Source organism: Vicugna pacos, chromosome 24 (genome assembly GCF_048564905.1).
Source record: "Vicugna pacos chromosome 24, VicPac4, whole genome shotgun sequence".
Taxonomy (NCBI): Eukaryota; Metazoa; Chordata; class Mammalia; order Artiodactyla; family Camelidae; genus Vicugna; species Vicugna pacos.
Window position 1 is genome coordinate 20,231,125 of NC_133010.1, and position 21,062 is coordinate 20,252,186.

General features: G+C 39.8%; 1 protein-coding gene across 1 annotated transcript in view; it reads right to left on the minus strand.

Annotated features, from left to right (window-relative positions):
- MIB1 (MIB E3 ubiquitin protein ligase 1) overlaps positions 1-11,297 on the minus strand; it is a 93,905-nt gene extending 82,608 nt beyond the window's left edge. Inside the window, exon 1 of the mRNA XM_006205113.4 lies at positions 11,062-11,297. Within this exon, the coding sequence (XP_006205175.2) occupies positions 11,062-11,290 (229 nt within the window). The 5' untranslated portion in view covers positions 11,291-11,297. The remainder of the gene's footprint in view (positions 1-11,061) is intronic.
- Between the last annotated feature and the right edge of the window lie 9,765 nt (positions 11,298-21,062).

Below are 21,062 nucleotides of genomic sequence, written 5' to 3' on the forward strand. Positions count from 1 at the left end.
ACTAATTTCTATATAACAGTTACCTTAGGAGAGGAAGGGAATGAAATTGGGAAGAGGTACACAGAATGTTTGAAACATACAACGCTTTGTTTCTAGATAGGTTCACATGTATTTATTAACCACTTACCTACTTAGATATCTTAAATACTATACAATAAATTTTTAAACTTTTTTAAAATAAAAAATTAACATTTGTAGTAGACCAGTATAGCATCTAGTTAATCCTCTAATTTTTCCCCTAATTAAAAGATTTCACCTAACATTTCAATAATTTGCAAGTCATTAACCAATGTCTAAATGCAATTACTTATTGTGGCATAACTGTTTGCTGATGTCATTAAACCAACCAAGAATTCCTATTTCTGATTTATGGATCCATTGAACTTTAACACCAAATCAATGTGACAAAAGTTTACAGAGATTAAAGAGGGTTAAGCAAGTAGAGTATGCGACTTATTCTCCCTGAACCATCAAAGTACTTACTGGTTTAGAAACTGGCTGAAGTGTTAATTAAAATTCCTCACGAGAGAAAAAAAAAAAAAAATTCCTCACGAGGGTGAGGCCTTTGTGACCTGTCAGCTGACTGGTATGTGCCACATCCCTTACTCTTGAGAAACAGTAAGTTAATGAAAATTGGACTGTTATTATTAATAATACTAGTCACTATTTAAATCAGTATCAAGCCAGGCACTTCACATACATTTTATTTAACCTTCTCAACAATACTAAAAGGTCGACATTATTCTCCTCACTTATAGACAAAGAAACTGAGCCTATGAAGTCACACATTAGTAAGGTCAAACCCATGTGAGTCTCATAACAAAGCTTGGCCTCTGACATTCTCCACTCCAACCAGGGTTTTTTCCCTACTTAGCTTTGATATTATTTGAAGAATAATTACACATCTAGGGCATCATGTTCCCCATTCAAACTACTGGATTCAAAATATCCTTTATTAAATCCTATTCTAATATTCAAATCAATCTCAAAGAGATCTATTTTAAAAAGTGAAAAGATTATCTACTTCTTAGTTAATTTCAATAATGTAGTAGAATGACACACCATCTACTTCCAAGAGTTAAGGAAATGTCTTTGAAAGTGTCTCACCCAAATTCTTTTTTTTTTTAACATTTTTTATTGACTTATAATAATTTTACAATGTTGTTCACCCATATTCTAAAACTCCCTTTTCGTATCTTTATTGTTAGAAGTAATTCTCTCATCTATTTTTGCAGCCTCTGCTACTTTATTATAAGCTTGCATAATAAAATTACAATCATGTCTCATATAGTTCAAACAAAAGAAACAAGGTGTCAAATTAGGCATAGAACTGGCAATTTTAGTAATATATTTGTTATTTTTAGACCTTGTTACACAAAGGTAGAAAATTAATGAGGTCATGATATACAGAAATCTGTTACATTTCTATACACTAACACTAAAGTATCAGAAAGAGAAATAGTAAACTGGTGAAGCGACTATAGAAATCAGTATGGAGGCCCCTCAAAAAATTAAAAATAGAACTACGATATGATATAGCAATTTCACTCCTAGGTATTTTTCCAAAGAAAACAAAAACATTAATTAAAAAAGATATATGCACCCTAGTTATCATTTCAGCATTATTCAAATTATCCAAGATATGGAAGCATCCTATGTGTCCATGAATAGATGAATGGTTCAAGAAGATATAGTAGATTCACACAATGGATTACTTGTCCATAAAAAGTAATGAAATCTTGCCATTGCAATGTGCATGGACCTAGAGGGAATTATGCTAAACGAAATAAATCAGACAAAGACAAATGCTGTATGATTTCACATATATGTGAATTCTAAAAAAAAAAAAAGAACATAATGAAACAGTCATAGATACAATTCACTTTTAAAAATATGATAAATTATCGATCTCATTCTTAATAAAATCATGCAAAAGAACAGTGAGATAAATTCTGCTATACCAAAAAAATAATAATGTGGTCAAACAAAAATGTGAATTTTATCCACTTAATTTTTTTTTCCTGCTAGCAGATAAAAATTCATTATTTCATTTTAGAAGCAAAACATCTATCTGCATACCTTGACCTACTCCAACTTCATTTTACACATGAAGAATTAAGGCTTTTTAAGACTAATGTTATAAGTTGGGGGGACTGACAAAACTGGATTTGAATCTCCACCATCAAATACTTCTAAAATCTTAGGCTAATTAGCTCATTTCTCATAGTCTGTTTTCTCATCAGTAAAGCTACCTAATTAGATTAAGTAAGATAAAGTATGTAGAAGATTTAGCATAGTTCTTGATGCCTAACAGGAAGTCAGTAAATGTTAGTCCAATTCTGCTAGTTAACAAGCTCATGTGAGAAAATCTAAAATGAACAAATACTCTGATTTCCCTACTAAGGGAAACTTAGTACTACTCCACTTTTCCATTATTCCATGAAAAGAGATCGGGAGAGAGGTGTGAGCAAGGCATTAGAACGTAAAATATTACAATCTCAAGCTTTTATGGTTTATTATCACTAGGCCTGCAAAACTCCCAGAATTCAAATAATGATTTTTTTTTAAATATCAAAAAGTTTCCACCCATTTCTTGCTTTCTTTAGAAACAAATTTATCATTAGGAGGATAAATCCACCCCAGGAGAAAACTCAACCAAAGGAAGCATCTACAAAAGTAAATGTGCTTTAAAAAGTACTCCACAGCCAAAAATGAGTGTATGGACTACCTCCTGTGTTCCATTATCTCCTCCATGAATCTGAACCCCACCTTATCCTAGCTGTGTTCTACAAGTTCATTTATAAGCCAGTTTTTCAGAATTCAGAACCATTCCCCCGTCTCTAAATAAAGTTTTAAAGATAACTCAGGTACCAGACTATTTCACAAGAACCTACTTACAGAGCTAACCTAGGAGCAAAGATAAAAATTGTTGCTATGTTCCTAGTGCCGTCTGAAGAGAAAGTTTAACTGTTGTAATGCAAAGATGATGGTAAAAAAAAAAAAAAAGGCAAGCTCAACTGGTACAGGGACACATGAAAGTATATGAGTGAAGAAATGGGCTTAGGAGATGAGGAGGAACGTTCTAAAAAAGCCACTTCCTATACATATTCAAAATGAATAAGCTCCTGCTTGATGAGTTAGTGCAATGGTTTCCAAAGAGAGGTACGTGACCCAGGAAACACAGAAGACGATCTTTGAAATGCGAGAGATAAGCTCACAATCTCTTACTTATAGTTCCAAAATCCTGAAAATCAAGTTTTCTATTAATCTGCAGCAAACTCACCTGAACAAGAGGCTACGTACAGTATGAAGTCTGTATCTAGCCCCTCAGTATAATCATTCATATGCCTCCACAGAAGTATTGCTGTACCTGATGGCAGGGTGCTGCTGTGGACCTGCACGTAGGTGTTGTGTACTATGTGGCAAACACAGCACATCAGAGCTCCAAAATTCAAAAGTTTATAAACAGCCCCAAACACTCTGAATGAAGGGTTGTGGACTTCCATTAAAACTTATATTTATTTTTTTTCCCCTAAAAATCTAAGAATGAAATTAGGTTACGAATTGTACATTAGTCAGCTGATAGTAGCACCCTCAGCGGGTCCCTACAAAAAAATGACACATCACACATGAAGTACAAGGTGTACTAAGGCTGTGTGAGTTTGAGAGCTTGAGGGCCCAACATTGCTGCTCACTTGTGTCACATTAAGACATGCTGCACCTTTTTTGTGCCCAGTTAAGCAGACTTGTGGAGTGTGTCCTAATGATACAAAACAACATGTGGCTGATTATCTGGAGCACTTAAGAGTCAAAATTAAGAATGAGTTGTGTATTTTTTTTATAAAATAAATGTTTCCAAATTGCACACCTTTTCTGGAATGAAAAGTTATGCTCCCTAAAGGACATATTTTTTAAATTATACTCATTTAATCTACCCCTTACAGGTAATGGTAATGTCTGACAACAAGTAAGAAAATAAATGCTGTCCAAAAGAAACTGGGGTTAGCAATGTGAAAATTGACATCTGGAGATACTTCTACCATTATATGGTCTTTAATGCTGAAATGATGTGTATCACAATAAACTGTAATATCTGCATCTATAAAAGAAAGTTATTTTATTTCATTTTAAACTCGGTGGATTTTGAATTCACTTATTCAAAATATAAAAGTGAAACACCTTCCATTAATTTGTAAGAAATTATTAGCATCAGAAAGGATAGAAAATTACCAGCTAAATTTCAATAAAAAGCTTTACCTAACTGGTAAATGGGACAGAAAAATAAGATTGAGATTTAGGAAACACACTATATTCATCAGGGTCCAGTCAGGAAACAGAAACCACACCAATCTACCACTTCTAAAAATGGCGAAACAGTGAAATAGGATTATTAAAATGTAAGAGGCTTACAGGAAGGGTCCCATAGGGCTGGAATCCAGACCTTTAGAAAGGGCTTGTGACTGGCAGGTGCTAGTGTCATTTGGAGGACAGAGGGAGGAACCCCGCACATCAAGCTACTTCTGATGGTGTTGGAAATAAGCAATAATTAAATACTAGTACTGAAATTCTGCTCAGTGAGATGATACCTACAGGAAGAGCAAATCCCTCCCCACTCCCAAAGCCTTCCAGTCTCTATCCAGCGCCCCTTATTGGTAGAGCCAACAGGGATCCAGCTGGCAAAGGAAAAACCATGTGCAGAGTCCCAGCCCAGCCTGAGGGGGAGGAGTACAGAGGTGAAGATGAAGCCAAGAGACAACAGCTTAATAACCAGCATACACACATCAGAATGCACTTCTCTTTGGATCTACTATTTTTATGAGATCTCCTGAAAGCTATAGCATCCAGCAAAATCAAGAATGGAAACAAAATGAATTTAGAATCACACTCAATTTACTAACATACTAAATCAAGGTTTTCAAAAACAATGAATAAAAAGCCCAGTAAAAAAAAAAAAAGTTCTGGCCACCCTGAGGTTAGATCCTTTCAGTCTGCTTATCCTTTTTTGACATATATTTTTCCACAAAAAAAAAATTTTAGTCTTCTTTCAAACTTACACAAAAAGCATAAACTCATCTACAGTATCTCTTTGAAATCTACTTTTTCACTCACCATATACTTGATAAATATAGGCTAATCTTTCATTATAACTGCTAACATTTTATTGTATGGGACTCTCGCAACATAATATACTCATAACTTTACATGTAAATTTTCAGTAGTTTTCAAATTATTGCTTTTATAAATACAATGAATTTCTTTATACATATCGCCTTACGGTTGTGTGCTTGAGAATCTCACAGATCTAACACTTAGAAGTAAATTTTCTCAATTGCAGGATACATACATTTTTGAAGTTTACAAGATGTTGCCAAACTGCTTCTCAAACTGGCTGTACCAATTTACAATTCCACCAATAACTTGAGAGCTCTGATTTCCCCATATTCTTTATCAGTACATACTCTTTTTAGACTTTTAATATTTATCAATTTGAATGAGGTGAAATTTTTTTTGTAATTTGTATTTCCCAAGTGAGCTTGAGTTAGCTATATGATTAGTTATTAACTCTTTACTATTAATGTCAAATTAAATTTTCAAAGCTAGAGGAAAATTTATATTTAAATTGATCTAATTCATTAACTTCATAGGTAAAACAGAAAGCTAGCTAGCTGGCTTCTAGCTTCTAATCGAAAATTTTCTCCCACACCAGGCAATGTAATTATGTTCCCCTGACCACAAACATAAAAACATAAATATTAATAGGCCAATTTTTCTCATAAAACAAAAGAAGCTTTATAAACAAAGTGAGATTTCAGTAATTTGAATGTTGGGGAAGATCTGATAGTTGAGTAGATATGACCAAGTCATATCTTTTGCCAAGGGCAGAGCTTGGCCTCAGGAGTACAGGATGACTGGCATCTTGAGCCACTGTTTGGAACAAAGAAAATATAAAAGATTAAGAACCCCAATAAAGTAAAAAAAAAAATACCATGACAGTAAAGGCTGACGAGCTGGAGCTGGAGAATCTGACACATGGAGGTCCTCATGTGCAACTCAATTACTTGCTTTGACAGCAAAAACTCTTTCACAGGACCTATATGTTCTCCTAAAGGAAGCTAAATATAATTAGATATAACAAACTACTTGTTACATACTAGTAGGATACACACACAGAAAAACCATTAAAGTCCAACAACAGTGTTAAGTTACTCAAATAACCATACCACGGAGCAGAGTAAGTTATTTTAATTTCCTAGTCAATTTTTCCTCAGGAGTATTAGTACAAATGGTGATCATTTCTGAACTACTACACTATGAGTAGAGGAGAGAATGAAGGGGAAAAGCAATGACCTGACTCTTCATCCCTACATCTGCCATTCACCAGCTTCGTGACTGGACCAGTCTCTTCAGCTCTCCAAGCCTGTTTCCTTTTACATGTTTCAGGATAATATCTATCTAACCACAGATCAAATGAACCCAAACCTCTTTGAAAAGAGCATTTTATTCAGAAAATATTCATCTAGAGCCATAGTTTTGCTAGAAAATGGAGATACAAGGAAAACACACCCACATTCCTTCCCATCAGACTAATAATCTCATGCAAAAGACAATTACACACAGCATGCCTGTGGCAGGAGGCAGAAGCACAGAGTGCACTGCGCTCACACTGCCTAGCAATTAAAGGTTGAGGAGAGACCCTGGTGGGTGGCTACCCGGAAACACATCCAAAAAGAAGTATCTAATCTAACCAAAGGGATAAAGCAGTAAAGTTTAGAACCAGAATATATAGTAAGACATCATTGCATTTGTAAACAAATACATATATTAGAAAGCTGTTTCATGTTCCTTTATTTCTCCCCCTTCTCTCCACCCAGTAACGTCCATCTCTAAAACTGAAGACATATATTACTGACAAACAATGAAGCCTTGTGAATCAGCTGAGGGGAAAAGAAGACAACAGAGAGCCTGGACATCTCAACAGACAAGCAATCACTTAGCATCCTGCAATTCAAAGTGTGTCCATAAGCCAGCATCATCTGCATCACCTGGGAGCTTTTAGAACTACTCTTGCTGAATCCCATACCTACTGAACTAGAATTTGCATTTTTAAAGGTTCCCAGGTAATCTGTGCCTGTTTGAGAAGTACTGATAAAAAGGGTAACTATTTCTTGAGATCTTCAAGTTGATTTCTTGAGGTCCTCAGTCTCAAGCTGCAATCTACAGGCAGTATTAAAACTAGATGGACTGTCATCATTTAAAATATTGTTTCAGCAGATGAAGATAAAAAGGAAGACATTCTACGTTAAGTCTTTAAAATACATAGGATCTATAGGAAATAGATGCCACTAGTAAGAAACATCTCACAATATCTCCTTTCCAGGTCTGGCATCCTATTCCCCAAACATTGTTTCCACAAGTCCTGTTTTTTTTTTTCCCCCTCTAAGGCTCTGTCCCTTGATAATACTCTTTTCTCCTATACTTTTGGAAACAGATCAGAAGAGAAATAGGGGGCCTCAGAAAGGAAAAGCTGAGGATTATAAATCTATTTCATTTTTTATCCAGGGTGAGCATTTCTAGACCTTCAATTGAATACTAATATCTAAGGAGTTGGCCCACATGTGACCTAAGAAGCACTCTTTGCTAGTGATGGAAGAAAAAGACAAAGAACTGTCCCCTAAACAGTATGGACCAACACTACTAGAAGCTAGTTGTGAATAAACCTAACCATCTATACTCCTAACTTATTTAAGTTTGTTGTTGTTTTTTTTTTAAATGGAGGTACTGGGGATTGAACCCAGGACCTCATGCATGCTAAGCAGGCACTCTACCACTGACCCTCACCCCTGCTCCTAACTTTTGTTATCCATACCCAAGAGGGTAAAAAGAACCTTAACAGGAAACTCAAATTCATTTTCTCCACTCTTTCTCTGGTAACAATACAACACTGTACCAGAGTGACCAAAAAACAAGTATTAAGTAAAAACACCTTTCTCTCCAAATCCTGTAAATCAGTACCTAAATGGTAAAAGGTCAACTATGCCTACTTGATTACAGACTTCACAAAATTAACCCCAAACTAATTCAACAATAACATATGTATTTCCACAATCTTCTTGGTCATTACAAATTAACCAAATATATCTGGATACAAGTTGTATCGTTCAAATATATACCCAATGCTCCTCTTCTCAAGGCCTGACTATCCTAGACCATAAAGGCAAACTTATGTGTCACCTGAAAGAAAAAATAAAGCTTATGTGCCAAAATATTACAGACTCCACGTACAACCCTCGGACAAAATCTCCAACTGACAGTAAAGTAGTATCAAAAAGATTCAAAATGACTGAACCACTCCAAAATCCTTAACTCTCAGAGACGTTTCACAGAATTTTATTTTAAAGGTTACCCATTCCTTAATTCCCAAACAGACTGCAATAAATTACCTGTTCATAAAATGTGGGTATATGTAAGGAACAAAGAATGAATAATCAAAGAGAATTGCAGTTGTCCCGGTAAATATTATAAGACTTTTTAAAATTAACTATGAAATTTAAGAACACAAAAAGCATAAAAATACAACAAACACCTATGCACCCACCACCCAGTTTAAGACATAAAACTTAACAAAATTGTTACAGCCCCTGGGGTACTTCCGTCTACTACACTCCACTTCCTTCCACATAGAGATACTCACTCCCTCAATTGTGGCATTTATTATTACTTTCTTGGTGTACCTTTACTACACGTGTACATATCCCTAAACCAATGAGTATCAATCAGGGGGCAATTTTGCCCCTCAGGGGAGACCTGGCGATGTCTGAAAATATTCTGGGTTATCATGACTGCAGCCAGTGAGCAGAGGCCAAGGATGCTGGCCCCACTGCACAGGACAGCCCCCTCCAACAAAGAATCATCTAATAAGTCATCAATCCAAAATAGCAATAGTGCCAAAACTGAGAAATCCTAAACACTAAACAGTACAGTTCTACACTTCAACATACCACAGGTTTTCTTTTTGAAGAAACTTTATTTTCTTGCTCTATTTGCTTAACATTAATTTTCTCCAAAGTGCTTTTAAAATGTCTGCTAACTGAATCAGATGAACAAGATGAATTGCTACACACAATAATATGTAAAATTACCTTGTAAATTAAACTATGATTTTAAAGCTGCTGAAAAATATGTTTTTAAAAAGATAATACTATTTATATAACAGATATATTCCATTCTATAAAACACGCAGACAACATTAATATTCCTTTAAGAATTGCTGTAGTACAGGATTTATTATACTCTACCTTCACCCTGGTAAGATATTTAAAATTCCTCATAAACCTGCAATTACTTGATCCCAAGATGCCTCCAAATGATTGAGTTGTGGTCAAACCTTGGCTTGAGCTAACATGATAGAATTTTCAGAGTGTGCAGAAGTAGGCCTATGCCCCATACAGTGTTGCTAGGAGGGTAAACTGTAAAATGTCTTGAGGGCATTTAGTCAACATCAATCAAAAAGTTAAATATGTGTATCCTTTGATGCAGCAGTTCCACTTCAGAAGTACAGTACACATACACAAGGCTATATGGACAAGGATTTATTCACTGCATCATTAGAAACAGAAGACCTGAAACAATATAAATGCCCATCAAGAAAACACTGGTTAAATACATTGCTGTATCCAATCACTGGACTATTACACAACTAAGAAAGAATAAGGTGGACCTACATGTCCTAACATGGAACAATCATCAACGTGTCCTATTAAGTTAAGCAGCAAAGCGCAGAAGAGAATATAGCAGTTTCTTACCAATCATGCTTTAAAAGGTTTGCAGATTTATAATAGATTAATACACATGCTTTCAATGAGTATTCTGTAAGAACACACAAGAAACTGGTAACAGTGGTGACCCCCTTTTGCACTGTTGAATCTTTTCTTTTGCTGCTGCACATACATCCTTTTCAATGTTTAAAAAGCCAGCTAAGAAACACAAATTCATGAATTATCTATTTAAAAGCTGAGTTGCCTTGTATTCATTTCCTTTTTACTGCTGCTAACAATAACTATGTACTCACTTTGGGATTTGCTAGGTTTTGCCAAACTCAATCTTAAAAGCCTTACAAGTAACAAATTAAAGCATTCTGAAAACTATCATATTTTAAATTTGAACTGTTTCCTACTGAACAGAGCACCAAGGATAAATCTACATGAAAATGAATTCTATTACGATAAATTATACTTATTTCATAAGAGCAAGCCTTCAATTTATCAAATTATATAAAAATTCTAGAATCATTAACAATGCCCTGAAATTTGGTGAATCAAGGACACTGACTCACTGCTGTTAATGGGTAAGTCTCTGACATAACCTTACATATGAACCGAGATGTTAAAAATATATATATACCAGGTGTCCCCTATATCTACTCCAACTTGAAAAGAGTATTTAACACAAAGAAATGGTTCAACATCGTGGGCTATTTTTCTCTCTACTGGTATATAGATATACAATGAAACAACTAAGATGAAAAACCACAGGGTACCAAGAAGCATTCAGCTACTGAACATGTTAGAGGAGGGGGAAGGGTACCTCAACAAATCTAGGGTACCAAGGGCCCCTCGGCAATTGTAACCGGTCAACTAAACACCATATGGCAAGGCAAGCCTCCCTTCAGACAGTTATCACTCGGTGGCTGATTAATTTCAATGGCTTATTAGACAGGCCTCTCCAGACCCCTTCCCTAGAGGAGAAAGAGGAGGGGAAGCGTCTGGCGTCTTCTCGGGGCTTTGTGCCTTCCAGGCTTGAAAGCATTCTGGTGATGCTGCTGCCATCATTTCCCTTAGGGATTGGGCAGAGGGAAGGGGAGGTCTTCTCCGCAAGTTTTTGTTTACCCGGTATTGAACCTAAAATTCCCTTTGGCTCTTTCCCTTTCCTCTCCCTCCAGCCAGGAGCTGCGGGCGAGGCGTTCTACCGCAGGCTTCTCCCAGGCGGCCCGACGCCCCCACACCTGGCCTGGCCCTTTACCCCAAGCGCGCAGGCCCCTCTGGCCAGGTGGCCCCCGCTTACCAGTGGGCGCGCTGTCCAGGATGCGCAGGTCGTAGGCCCCGGAGCAGCGGTAGTTGGCGGCGGTGCCGTTGTCCCAGACTACCACCACCTCCTCAGGGCTCTCGAAGCTCCGGACGGTGCCCACATGGCCCTCGCCGCCGTCCTGCTTCCCCCACTTCCAGTCCGGGCCGCGCACTACTCGGGCCCCGACCCCTTCCACCATCACCCGGTTATTCCTCGAGTTACTCATCGGGGCCCGAGCGGTGGGCTCCGCCGCTGCCGCCGCCGCCGCCGCCGCCGCCGGGGGGCCCGTGAGGGAGTTGGGCCCGGGCCGGACTCTCGGCGCCGGCGGGGGCGGCAGCGAGCCCCGGGGGACCTGGGAATAACTCACGGGGGCGGCGACGCGGTCCCCGCCGAGCCCACAGCCGCTCCCCAGCCGTCGCCGCCGCCGCCGCGCCCCCCTCTCGGACTGGAGGCCGGACTGCAGCGGCTCAGAGGCAGAAGCGGCGGCGGCGGCGGCGGCGGCGGAGGGTGGGCAGAGGGGAGGGGGCCGTGGGCGGGGACTCCCCCGCTTCCTCCGGGCTCCCCGGCCGGGCTACAGCGACGGCCGCCAGGAAACCACGCTCTCCCCCGGCCGGGAGCGCGGGGAGCGCAGGGGGCCGGGGGAGGCTAGCCCGGGGGAGACGGCGCTGGCGGCGGGGAGCAAGCTTAACTGCCGGCCTTTTTCCTCCCTGGGGCCCTCGCTCCGGGGTGGACGCCCGACTACCGGCGCCGCCTCCTCCCCCGTTGGCAGCGATGGTACCTCCCGGCGTCCGGCGAGCGCCCGGGCCCAAGGGCCCCCTTCTCTCTGGCCCCGCGCACGCCGCCGCGCTCCGCCCCGCCACAGAGTCCCCGCCGGGCGAGAGCGGCTCCACATCCGGGTACTGGCGCACCCAAGGCCGGAGCGGCACCTTTTCTGAGGGATTAGTAGGGTGTCCTCAGCAACAGTGGGGTGGAAGGGCTTTGGAGAGGCGCACGAGTAGGGAAAGAAAGGAGATGAAAACCGATCCCTAAGCGTCTCGCCCGGGCCCTCGGAGAGTGCGCATGCGTGCAGCCGGGAAAAGCGGGGGCAGACGCCCAGCCCCGCCTGAGGCGACGAAGGGGCGGCTTCCCCGAGTTGTTGCGGCCTATGGTGCGGCGCGCCCCGTTGGCTGTGAGGGAAGGGGCGGGCAAGGAACGCCGTCGCGCCGGCTTGGAGGTGGGACTGGAGGAAGTGAGGATCCCTGTGCTACCCGCGCAGCTGAAACCAGGTACCTCTGGTGAGGTCAGTCTTTATTCATAAAGTTCTAGTGCACCTGGTTGTGCTTAGTGTGAATCTGGGATTACATGCCGTTTTGGTCTTCTTTTTAACGGGTGGGAAGTAGAACACATTATAACATAGATTAAGGGCAACCTGTATTTTTGTAAATGTAATTTGAAAGCGTTTCAGATCACAGTGGGTAATTAGTGTTGTGTTTTTAAACTGAGCAGAATGGTACTGAATGATGTGTGTCTTACCTTCATGCAGAGTCAGGGTGGTTAGTAGACTCCAAACAGCACAAGCTCCTGGGAAAGAGTTCACAAGCGCCTTGCCCATTGTAACAACCCCCATTCATTGCATAATGCGGTCCCCAACTGCAAAATACAACCTCGAAAGGAAAATAAGAGGACTGTAAGTGTGGTTTCCGGTTGGTGACATTATGGTGTATAGGATTTAAAACCATTGGTTCACAGCCGAGCACAGATGCTTTATTAGCATTATGTTGCTTTTTCTGAGAGTCTAGGGAGCAAGGAATACTGTAGCAGAAGTGAATAATCAAGTGGAAAGAAAGGGGGTGTCAAATATAACCAATGAATTATTATGTAGTGAAATAAATTATGTCCTTAATTTCTCATGTCAATAAAACAGGAAAATACCAGTATGGAACCCCAAAGGCCTGATAGAGCTTATTTCAAAAACTAAACAGTTAAAATATTTGTTCAAAATAGGCCAGTCAAATGTCTTTTTCAAAGCATTTCCATCCTGGAAGTGTTCAGTGTGCTAGTCCTGCTCTGCCAACTCTTTCTTCTCTCTCTGGAATCTTTTCTGATTTCCTTCTTTTCTTGTTAACCAGTTAAATTGATCACATGAATTAATAAGTTGATAAAAATATTTTAGAAAAAAATATGGCCACTGCACAAGTTCTACTGTGGTTGACTTTGTAAAGTAAGCTAACTCAAGTAAAGGCCAACTGAGAAGTGAAGACTCTTAATAGTGCAACCTTGCATTTTACGTCAAGTTCAGTGTATTGATAATGGTTTTCCATATGTTTGATTGTGTTTACCTCACTAGGAGGTTTATACTTACTAAGACATCATCTAATATTTAGATAGGCTTTTATTCTCAATACCAGAGATTAGTTATAATAACTTCGAATTTTATTTGCCCTTAAAATGGAAAAGGATCTTAAGAAGTGATCTAGCCCAGGGGTTTTGTTTTCTTTTCTTTCCCCACCCTTCCTCCCACCCCAGCCCCCCCATCTTGACAAATCCTGTTCTTCCCCTGTATATATGACGTATAACAGAGGCTAGGTACTCTAGATGAAGTAATAGAGCAAGGCTGGAACCTGCCTGTTGTCTTCTCTTCCTCCTACCTTTGCAAGGGTTCTACAGAAGCTCATCAAAACCTCTGGAGTACCACTGAGCACAGTGCATCAAATTAGCCTAATCTCCATATTTGATAAGGAGAAAATGAGGCCAGCACTGATTAAGTAACTTGTCTAGGATTACAGAAGAAGTTAAGAAATAAGCTAAAACTAAATCCATCTAACACTGGATGAATTTCTGTATGTTAAACACTCTTATCTATCCATCCCCTTATTAAAGACATCGTGAGTTTATAAGTCTCATGTTGCTAAGGCTACTTCAAGACCCTTAAATTAACAGTTTCCCAATGGTCTCTAAATGTTTTTGAGCATACATCCTTTCAATACAAAGTTTTTGAACATATACTTCCAATATATATGCTTATTAATGTATAAATTAAATATGTATTACCATGTTACATGTTATATAACATACCCAAAAGTAGAAATTACATGAGGATAAGATACCAAATATAAAAAAAAAATTTTGTAATTTCTCCCTTTACTACAATAGATCATCTTCTGAATCCCTAGATGTTTAAATTGGTATTCTCCAAAGGAGACACACCACAGTTTGGAGAACATTGTGCCATACATGTATCTGTCATGTTTAGAACCCAGTCATTTTGCATATATGTATGCTTATCTGCCCATTTGTTCAAAAACATTTAGGGTCATTTAAAACCAGTAAGTTTTTTTGAATTTTGCCATTCACCTACTGTTCTACTACTATGAATGAATTTGTGGCTGCTTTACAGTCTGCAAAAATATATAATATTTGGAGAGTAATTTTATTTACAGTAACACTGTCTGCTATAACAGACCCCAAAACATATAAAGGCTCAGATACAATTTTTTGTTTCCCATTCATGTAAGAGCCTAATGCTTCCCTCAACATGGTGATTCAGAGACTTATGCTATTGTTCCACCATTCCCTAAAGTTATCTATATCTAGCTTAAGAAAGTGGGGGAAAATGTAGAGGGGTGCGTACTCACTTCTCAAAAGTCTTGGCCCGACAAATTAAAAAAAAAAAAGTCTTGGCCCTGAATAGCATGTATCACTCAGTCACATGCCATCGTCTAGAATTCAGCCACATCTAACTGTAAGGGAGGGAAAATGTAGCTTATAGCTGGGTGCCCAAGAAAAAAAGTGTATCAACTAGTGTCCACTCAGGAAAACAGACCACTCTAAATATTCAAATGGAAGGAATTTAATAGAGCCAAGTGTTTGCAAACGTGTTAGAAGGGCAGTAGAAGCAAAAAGAAATTAGTAAGTGCTGGAAAACAGTATCCTTCCGGACTAGAAGAGTGAAAGAGAAAATAATGTTACCTGGGACCCAGGATTCCTGTGCCGTTGACGCTGCTGATGTTGGAACTGCTGGTATTTGCAGTAAGCCAGGAGTCCATGCTCACACTGAAGCTGCAGGAGACCAGGAGCCCAAAGTTGTCTGCCATTGTCACTGCCACTGCCAAAGTCAGCACTCCATGAGTGCAGGGCACACCCTGCTGCTGCAGGCCCAGAAACTGGCCTGCCTGAGGAGGAACCCAGAAGCTGCATCAGAGGCAGGAAGCAAAAAATGGCTTCTCCTCTTACCAGTTGGTCTCCCCTTAGTCTCCCACAAATAGCAGGAGTACTTCTCCCTTTGGGGTACTCAGCATCATTCTTACCATTCTATGGTACTTAAACTTCCACATAACAAAGAAGTAACATCATGCATCTGCCTAACAGGATCCAACTATTTCACTTACAATGAAGATATCTTCACTCTCTCTCTCCCCAGAAGGAGAAGGCATAAAGTCCCATCCATTACCATATCTATATCTGGGAGACAGTAATTCCACTTATAGGTCACCACATTTCCTCCTAGGTATACTGTAACCTAAATTATAAAGTTAACAACCACCAACAAAATTGACATTTTGCTAGGCTGGACAAGAAAAAAGAAGACTCAAACATCCACCAATACTCCTTATAAAAAATACTAGGGTCTATTGATGGAGGCGGAGATAAAATGTGATACACACAAGGGTATATTATTCAGCCATAAAGAAAGGAAGAAAACAGGAGCTACTTCTCAAAGAGAAAATACTTACTGGCAGAAGAGGGCAAAATTTTGAGCTAAACCCTAGAGTTTTGCACTGGGATTCTACTATCAACATTGACAGAGGATCTGTATTGTAAGACAGTCTGTCACAGATATGTGACAACATGGGCTCTGCTGGGTCATATGGTCTCCCTGACAGAGAAGCTTGCCCTGCATCCTGGGCCTGCTGCCGTTTCCTCTTACTTTGGGAACTACTCAAAACTGGTTTATTGAGAGCAGTATAAATGTGATACATCGTATCCCTAAAATACAAAAAGGCCCACGTGTTTTTACCTCTTTCTTCACAACTAAAGGTACAATTTGCCTTTTATTTTAGAGAGGGTATTCTGGTATGTCCCAGACCACTAGACTCCTGGACACTTTACCAAAGTGTTAAGATCTAAATTTTCCTAGACATTATCTACCATCCCCTGGTATGCATGTGTCTTACTAAGACATCTAGGGTACCTGGCACTCCTGGCCCAAGTCAGATCAATACAATGCCATCACTGTAATGGACCAGCATGATGTTCTGCAGGATGTAAGACAATCAAGTTCTCTCTAAACTACATTATGACAGAACAGTTGACATTGAACATTGAAGGTATGCTGCTGTTCCTGCTAGGTGAAAGCAGTATGTTTATGATGATACTTGATAACTTGTCAAATGGTACTGAGGCAGAAAATAAGCACTTTCCAGATCAACAATAGCTGGAGCTACATATTGATAGGCTCTGTTTAGAGAGACCACATCTAAAACAGTAGCTGTAATTGATAAAATTTACAGTAATACACAAGACCTATCTTCCTTTGCAGACTAAAGAGCAAGTTAAATGGGAAGTGAGCTCATAAACAAATTTTTTTAAATGCTAAATAAACAAGAAGATGATAGGAATCACTGTCTTTACCTTTTTTTGTTTGTTTGTTTGTTTTGTTTTAAGATTTAATCTGCAACCCTTTAAGAAGGCTTTTTCCACTCAAAGCTTGTGGAACCCAATCCAACCTGGTAGTTATTCTCATTTGGAAACAGGCGTGTTTGGCCGTAATTGAAATTCTTGCAGAGCAAGAGCCATTTCTACCCCTACCCTAGTAGGTCCAGTTAAGTTGGGGTGCTTTTCATGGGGGCTACATCTTAGAGACAAGGCAATAACTATGAGCCTCCTGCCTGTCCAGCAGACAGGGCCCCGCAGAGGAACCGGTGGCCACAGCTCTCCTCACTACCCATGCCAAACACAGGAGCCAAGATGGGAGCACCCAGACTCTCGCCCCTGAGACAGTGCTACCACCTGCCTAGGCCTGAGGCCCTATAGCCTTCCAGGGTGTAGCAGTGGCCAGAGGAAAGCCTCACTGGGTAAGCCCCTCTTCCCCCATGACACCCCTGACTTCTGTGCAGGGCTGAGGGCAGGCTGTGGTGTGAATTGGAGCCCCAGATCCTTTCTTACCAGACCTCACCCCATCATTGGCCATACTCCCAGGGAGAAGGGTGTGAGACCCACCTCCCTACGAACGTGAGAGCTGGTTTGATGCATGTATAGAGGGACTGAAAACCCTGATTTATCTCTCTATTTTTCAAATCTTTGATGGTGGCACTAATCTCTGCAGTTCCCCCAGGGATGTGATATGCTTTTAGTTTATTGTTTTCATAAGAAAGGGCAGTTACAGGACTTCGTGTGGACTTTCTTACTAGTATGTTTCACGCCAAAGATCAGGGAGCCAATATGCATATTCTTCCAGTTGCCAAGTATATCCAGTCCTACTACGCATTCAGGAACTAGGGAACTAACCGCAGTTAGTTCCCTGAAATCATTGTACAATGTACTAGAGCCAAAACTGGATTAACCATGTGACCTCCATAAGCTACTACTCTGATCAGTGGATGCCAGCGGCTTCCTGGGTGCGCACAAGGCTTGGCATATTCATAGCCAGTATATAGGAATTCCTAAAAGAGAAATTGCTCTTTCCCTAGTGCCAATCCACTCTGCAAAACGGAGGCTGGTTTCTTTGGGGGAGAAAAAAAGGAGGAAGAGTTGTAGGATACATTTCTGGCTGTGTCACCAGGCTTTCTCAAGAAGACCCAGCCTCCTCTTTATTAGGGACCTATGAAATGGCATATATCCATACACTGGATGAAAGGCCATGGCTCTTCACTGTGACGACTCAAGTCAGGTCTCTGCTTACCAGAGCTAGAGTTTTTCCAATTGGATAAGTCAAAAATTACTTAAGTGGGGTGCCTATCTGCTTAATTCACTGTGATTAATAGCCACAACCATAGATCTATGTGAGTTAAAACCCTCTGACTGCCACTCTGGTCTTATTGCCCATTTTAGTATCTGTATCTGTGTTCACTTAATCGTCGGTGGTTAAGCACTAACACTTGGCCTCTGTTACTCTGGCTTGAAATCAAGGAACCTATTTCAATGGTGAAATCTACTATCATCCCTTACCTAGACAGGGCAGTCATCACTGAGCTTTTTAAAGACACTGGTGATCCCCTAATTAATGTATTTCTCAATATCACAGTGAAAAGAGTGTCCTGTGGAACAGCATTTCCTGCTTCTGAAGCTTTTGGGTTCCTTCCTTAAAATTATACCAGGGAAGTTTTGGTAACTCAGTCTATTGAAAATAAGCCACCATTATCAGACTGCTGCTTGAACTACACATTGTACCTGAAAACTCTAGAAAGTGCTCCCATGTTGATAAATTCGGCCCAGTCCAATGTTAAGTTCCGTTCTTTTTTGTTGGGCACTTGTAGAATCCATTCCCCACATATTCCCAGGTCTCTGACAATATAAATTTGCCATATCTTGCAGTTTAAGGGGCTTGTAATCAATCTTCCTAGTCAAACAAGGAACTATTTCAGATGACTTCACTACAGGGTCTTCAATAAAGAGAAAGCTAGTCTCCTCAAACACAGGGAGAAAGTGCTTTGGTTGGCAAAGAAAGCACAGAGGAATTAAATGCACACAACCACTTGGATGGATCTCAAGGGTATTATCTCAAAGGATCACATACTGGATAATTCCATGTATATAACATTGTTGAAATGACAGAATTATACAGAACAGATCAATGGTTGCCAGGGGCTAGAGCTGGGAAAAGGGTGTGGTGTTTGGGGTAACACAAGAGTTTCTTTGTGGTGATAGAACAGTTCTGAATCCTGATTGTGGTGATAGTTACTTGAATCCATAATTATGATAAAATTTCAACTTTATACTAAAAAAAAAGTAATACGTGTAAGAACTGGCAAAAGCTGAATAAAGTCTGTATCTGAGTTAATAATATTGTACCAATGTTAGTTTCCTACTTTTCACAAGGTACCATGGTTATGTAAGATATTATCATCAAAGGAAACTGAGCAAAGGGTACAGAGGAATGCTATACTATTTTTGAAACTTATTTTAAGTCTTATTTTGAAATACGAAGTTAGAAAGAAAGAACAAGAAGAAAGAAAAAAGAAAAAGAAGGAGAGAAAAATCTAAAGGGGACTTAGGAGTTCAAGTTTCTCAAATTTGTCTGAATCTACCTAAATATCTTTATTCTAAGTTTCAGGGGTCCTGCTTTTTCCCAATCTATGCCCATAGAAAGGATTCTGGGTCCTCAGTGATACCGTTGCACTAATAAGTTAACCAACCCTGGTATTTCTTTGTTTTTCTGATTCTAAAAACGTCTTTTATACGAAGACATGAATATCCTTCTTGTTTAAGTTGTTTTTAGATCCTTCTTGTTTAGTTGTTTTGTAACTTGAAGCTAAAAGCAATCCTAATTCAAGTTCTTGACTCATAATTAAATATAATACTGTAAAAATTGACTTTCTAGCAACTTCTCTTCCTTTCAAAAAAATTTTTTGTAAGCAATCAAAACAATGTTGTATTAGTTGGAACCTTTTTATTTCAAAAGGCAAAAAATTCAATTCAAATTGGCTTACCCAAAACGGGAAATCTATTAGCTCATGTAACTGGAAGAAAAAAATAGAAGTTCTAGATTAATGTGTGTTTTGACTTAGGAGCTAAAATAACATCTGTAGGATTCAGTTTTTCTCCAGTTCTCATTTCTGCCTATCCTTTTCTTGGCTTCCTTTGTAGTCACCAAGTAGCCTCAAGCTCTTGGCTTCATCTATCCTTACGCTAGAAGTTCCAGCAGAAAAGAAGTTCCCCGGCTCCTCCCAACAGTCTCAACAAAATTCTCCTTGTGAGACAGTGACTCAGTGGAAAGTGTACCTGTCCTTGAGCCAAACTCTGAGGTCAGGATAGGCCTGGGTTTCACGTCACTTGTAAGTTAGATGTGGAGTCAGCTCTACCCAAAGTACTTGATCAAAGAGTGGAAGCAAGGATACCGAGTGCCAAAGAAAGTGGGATAAATGCTCAAGGAAAAAATGATTTGGAAAACAAATACTAATGATTATGTTGGAACATATCACGCAGTACTTAAGCTGAAATTCTTTGAATTCTGAAACAGGTTTAGAAGAAATCATCTGACATTTTAGATAGTTCCAGCCTTTTGAATAGAAGCAACACAGTCGAATGAAATTAGCACTGAAATCAAGAGACTGAGTCCCACTCACACTGAGGTTTACCAGGTCTGTGGTAAATCACCTAACTTCCCTGGTCTTGGTTACTTCAAATGTAAGACAAAGGCATTAGTGATATTTGTACATATAATGGTTCTTGGTTTGTTTTTAGTATATCCCAACATGCTTAGGTTTGAGAAGTGTGAAAGGTTGGTGTCTGAGGAGTCACACAAACATTTTTAATGCCAAACTTGTCAGAAATGCAAGCATTTTAGGGGCCATAATCTTTGACTTGTGTGCCAGGTTGGCTCTTGATGTCACTCTGCTCAGAAGTAAGGACAAAATCTGCCCACACATATCTTTGCCTGACAGAATCTGTCTTTGGGACCAGAGGCATATTTTTGTCACACCCACAAATCCGTCCCAGCACCTTGGATCCCAGCCTGCAAATAGCACTTCTTTTCCTTTGTCCTCCCAAATAAGATTCACCAACCATGAGAACTTGAGTGATGTAAAAAGACTCTTGTTAAATCTTAGATTTGTTTTGTTGTGTTTTTCCCCAGGATCAGAGAACAGTCCTTCCTTCCCCGTTGGCATGTGGTCAGACACTCAACATATAAATTCCAGCAACTCCTCATGTTCCTGTGAACCCTTCTGAGTACTCTTGGGCGTTCTATACAGAAGAAGTTGCCAATTGGCAGTGTATCCAATTAAAATTCCTAGTGCCAAACTATACAAACTTTCTCTTATCTATTACTTCTCTCCCTCCAAGAGCTACACACTTAGGAC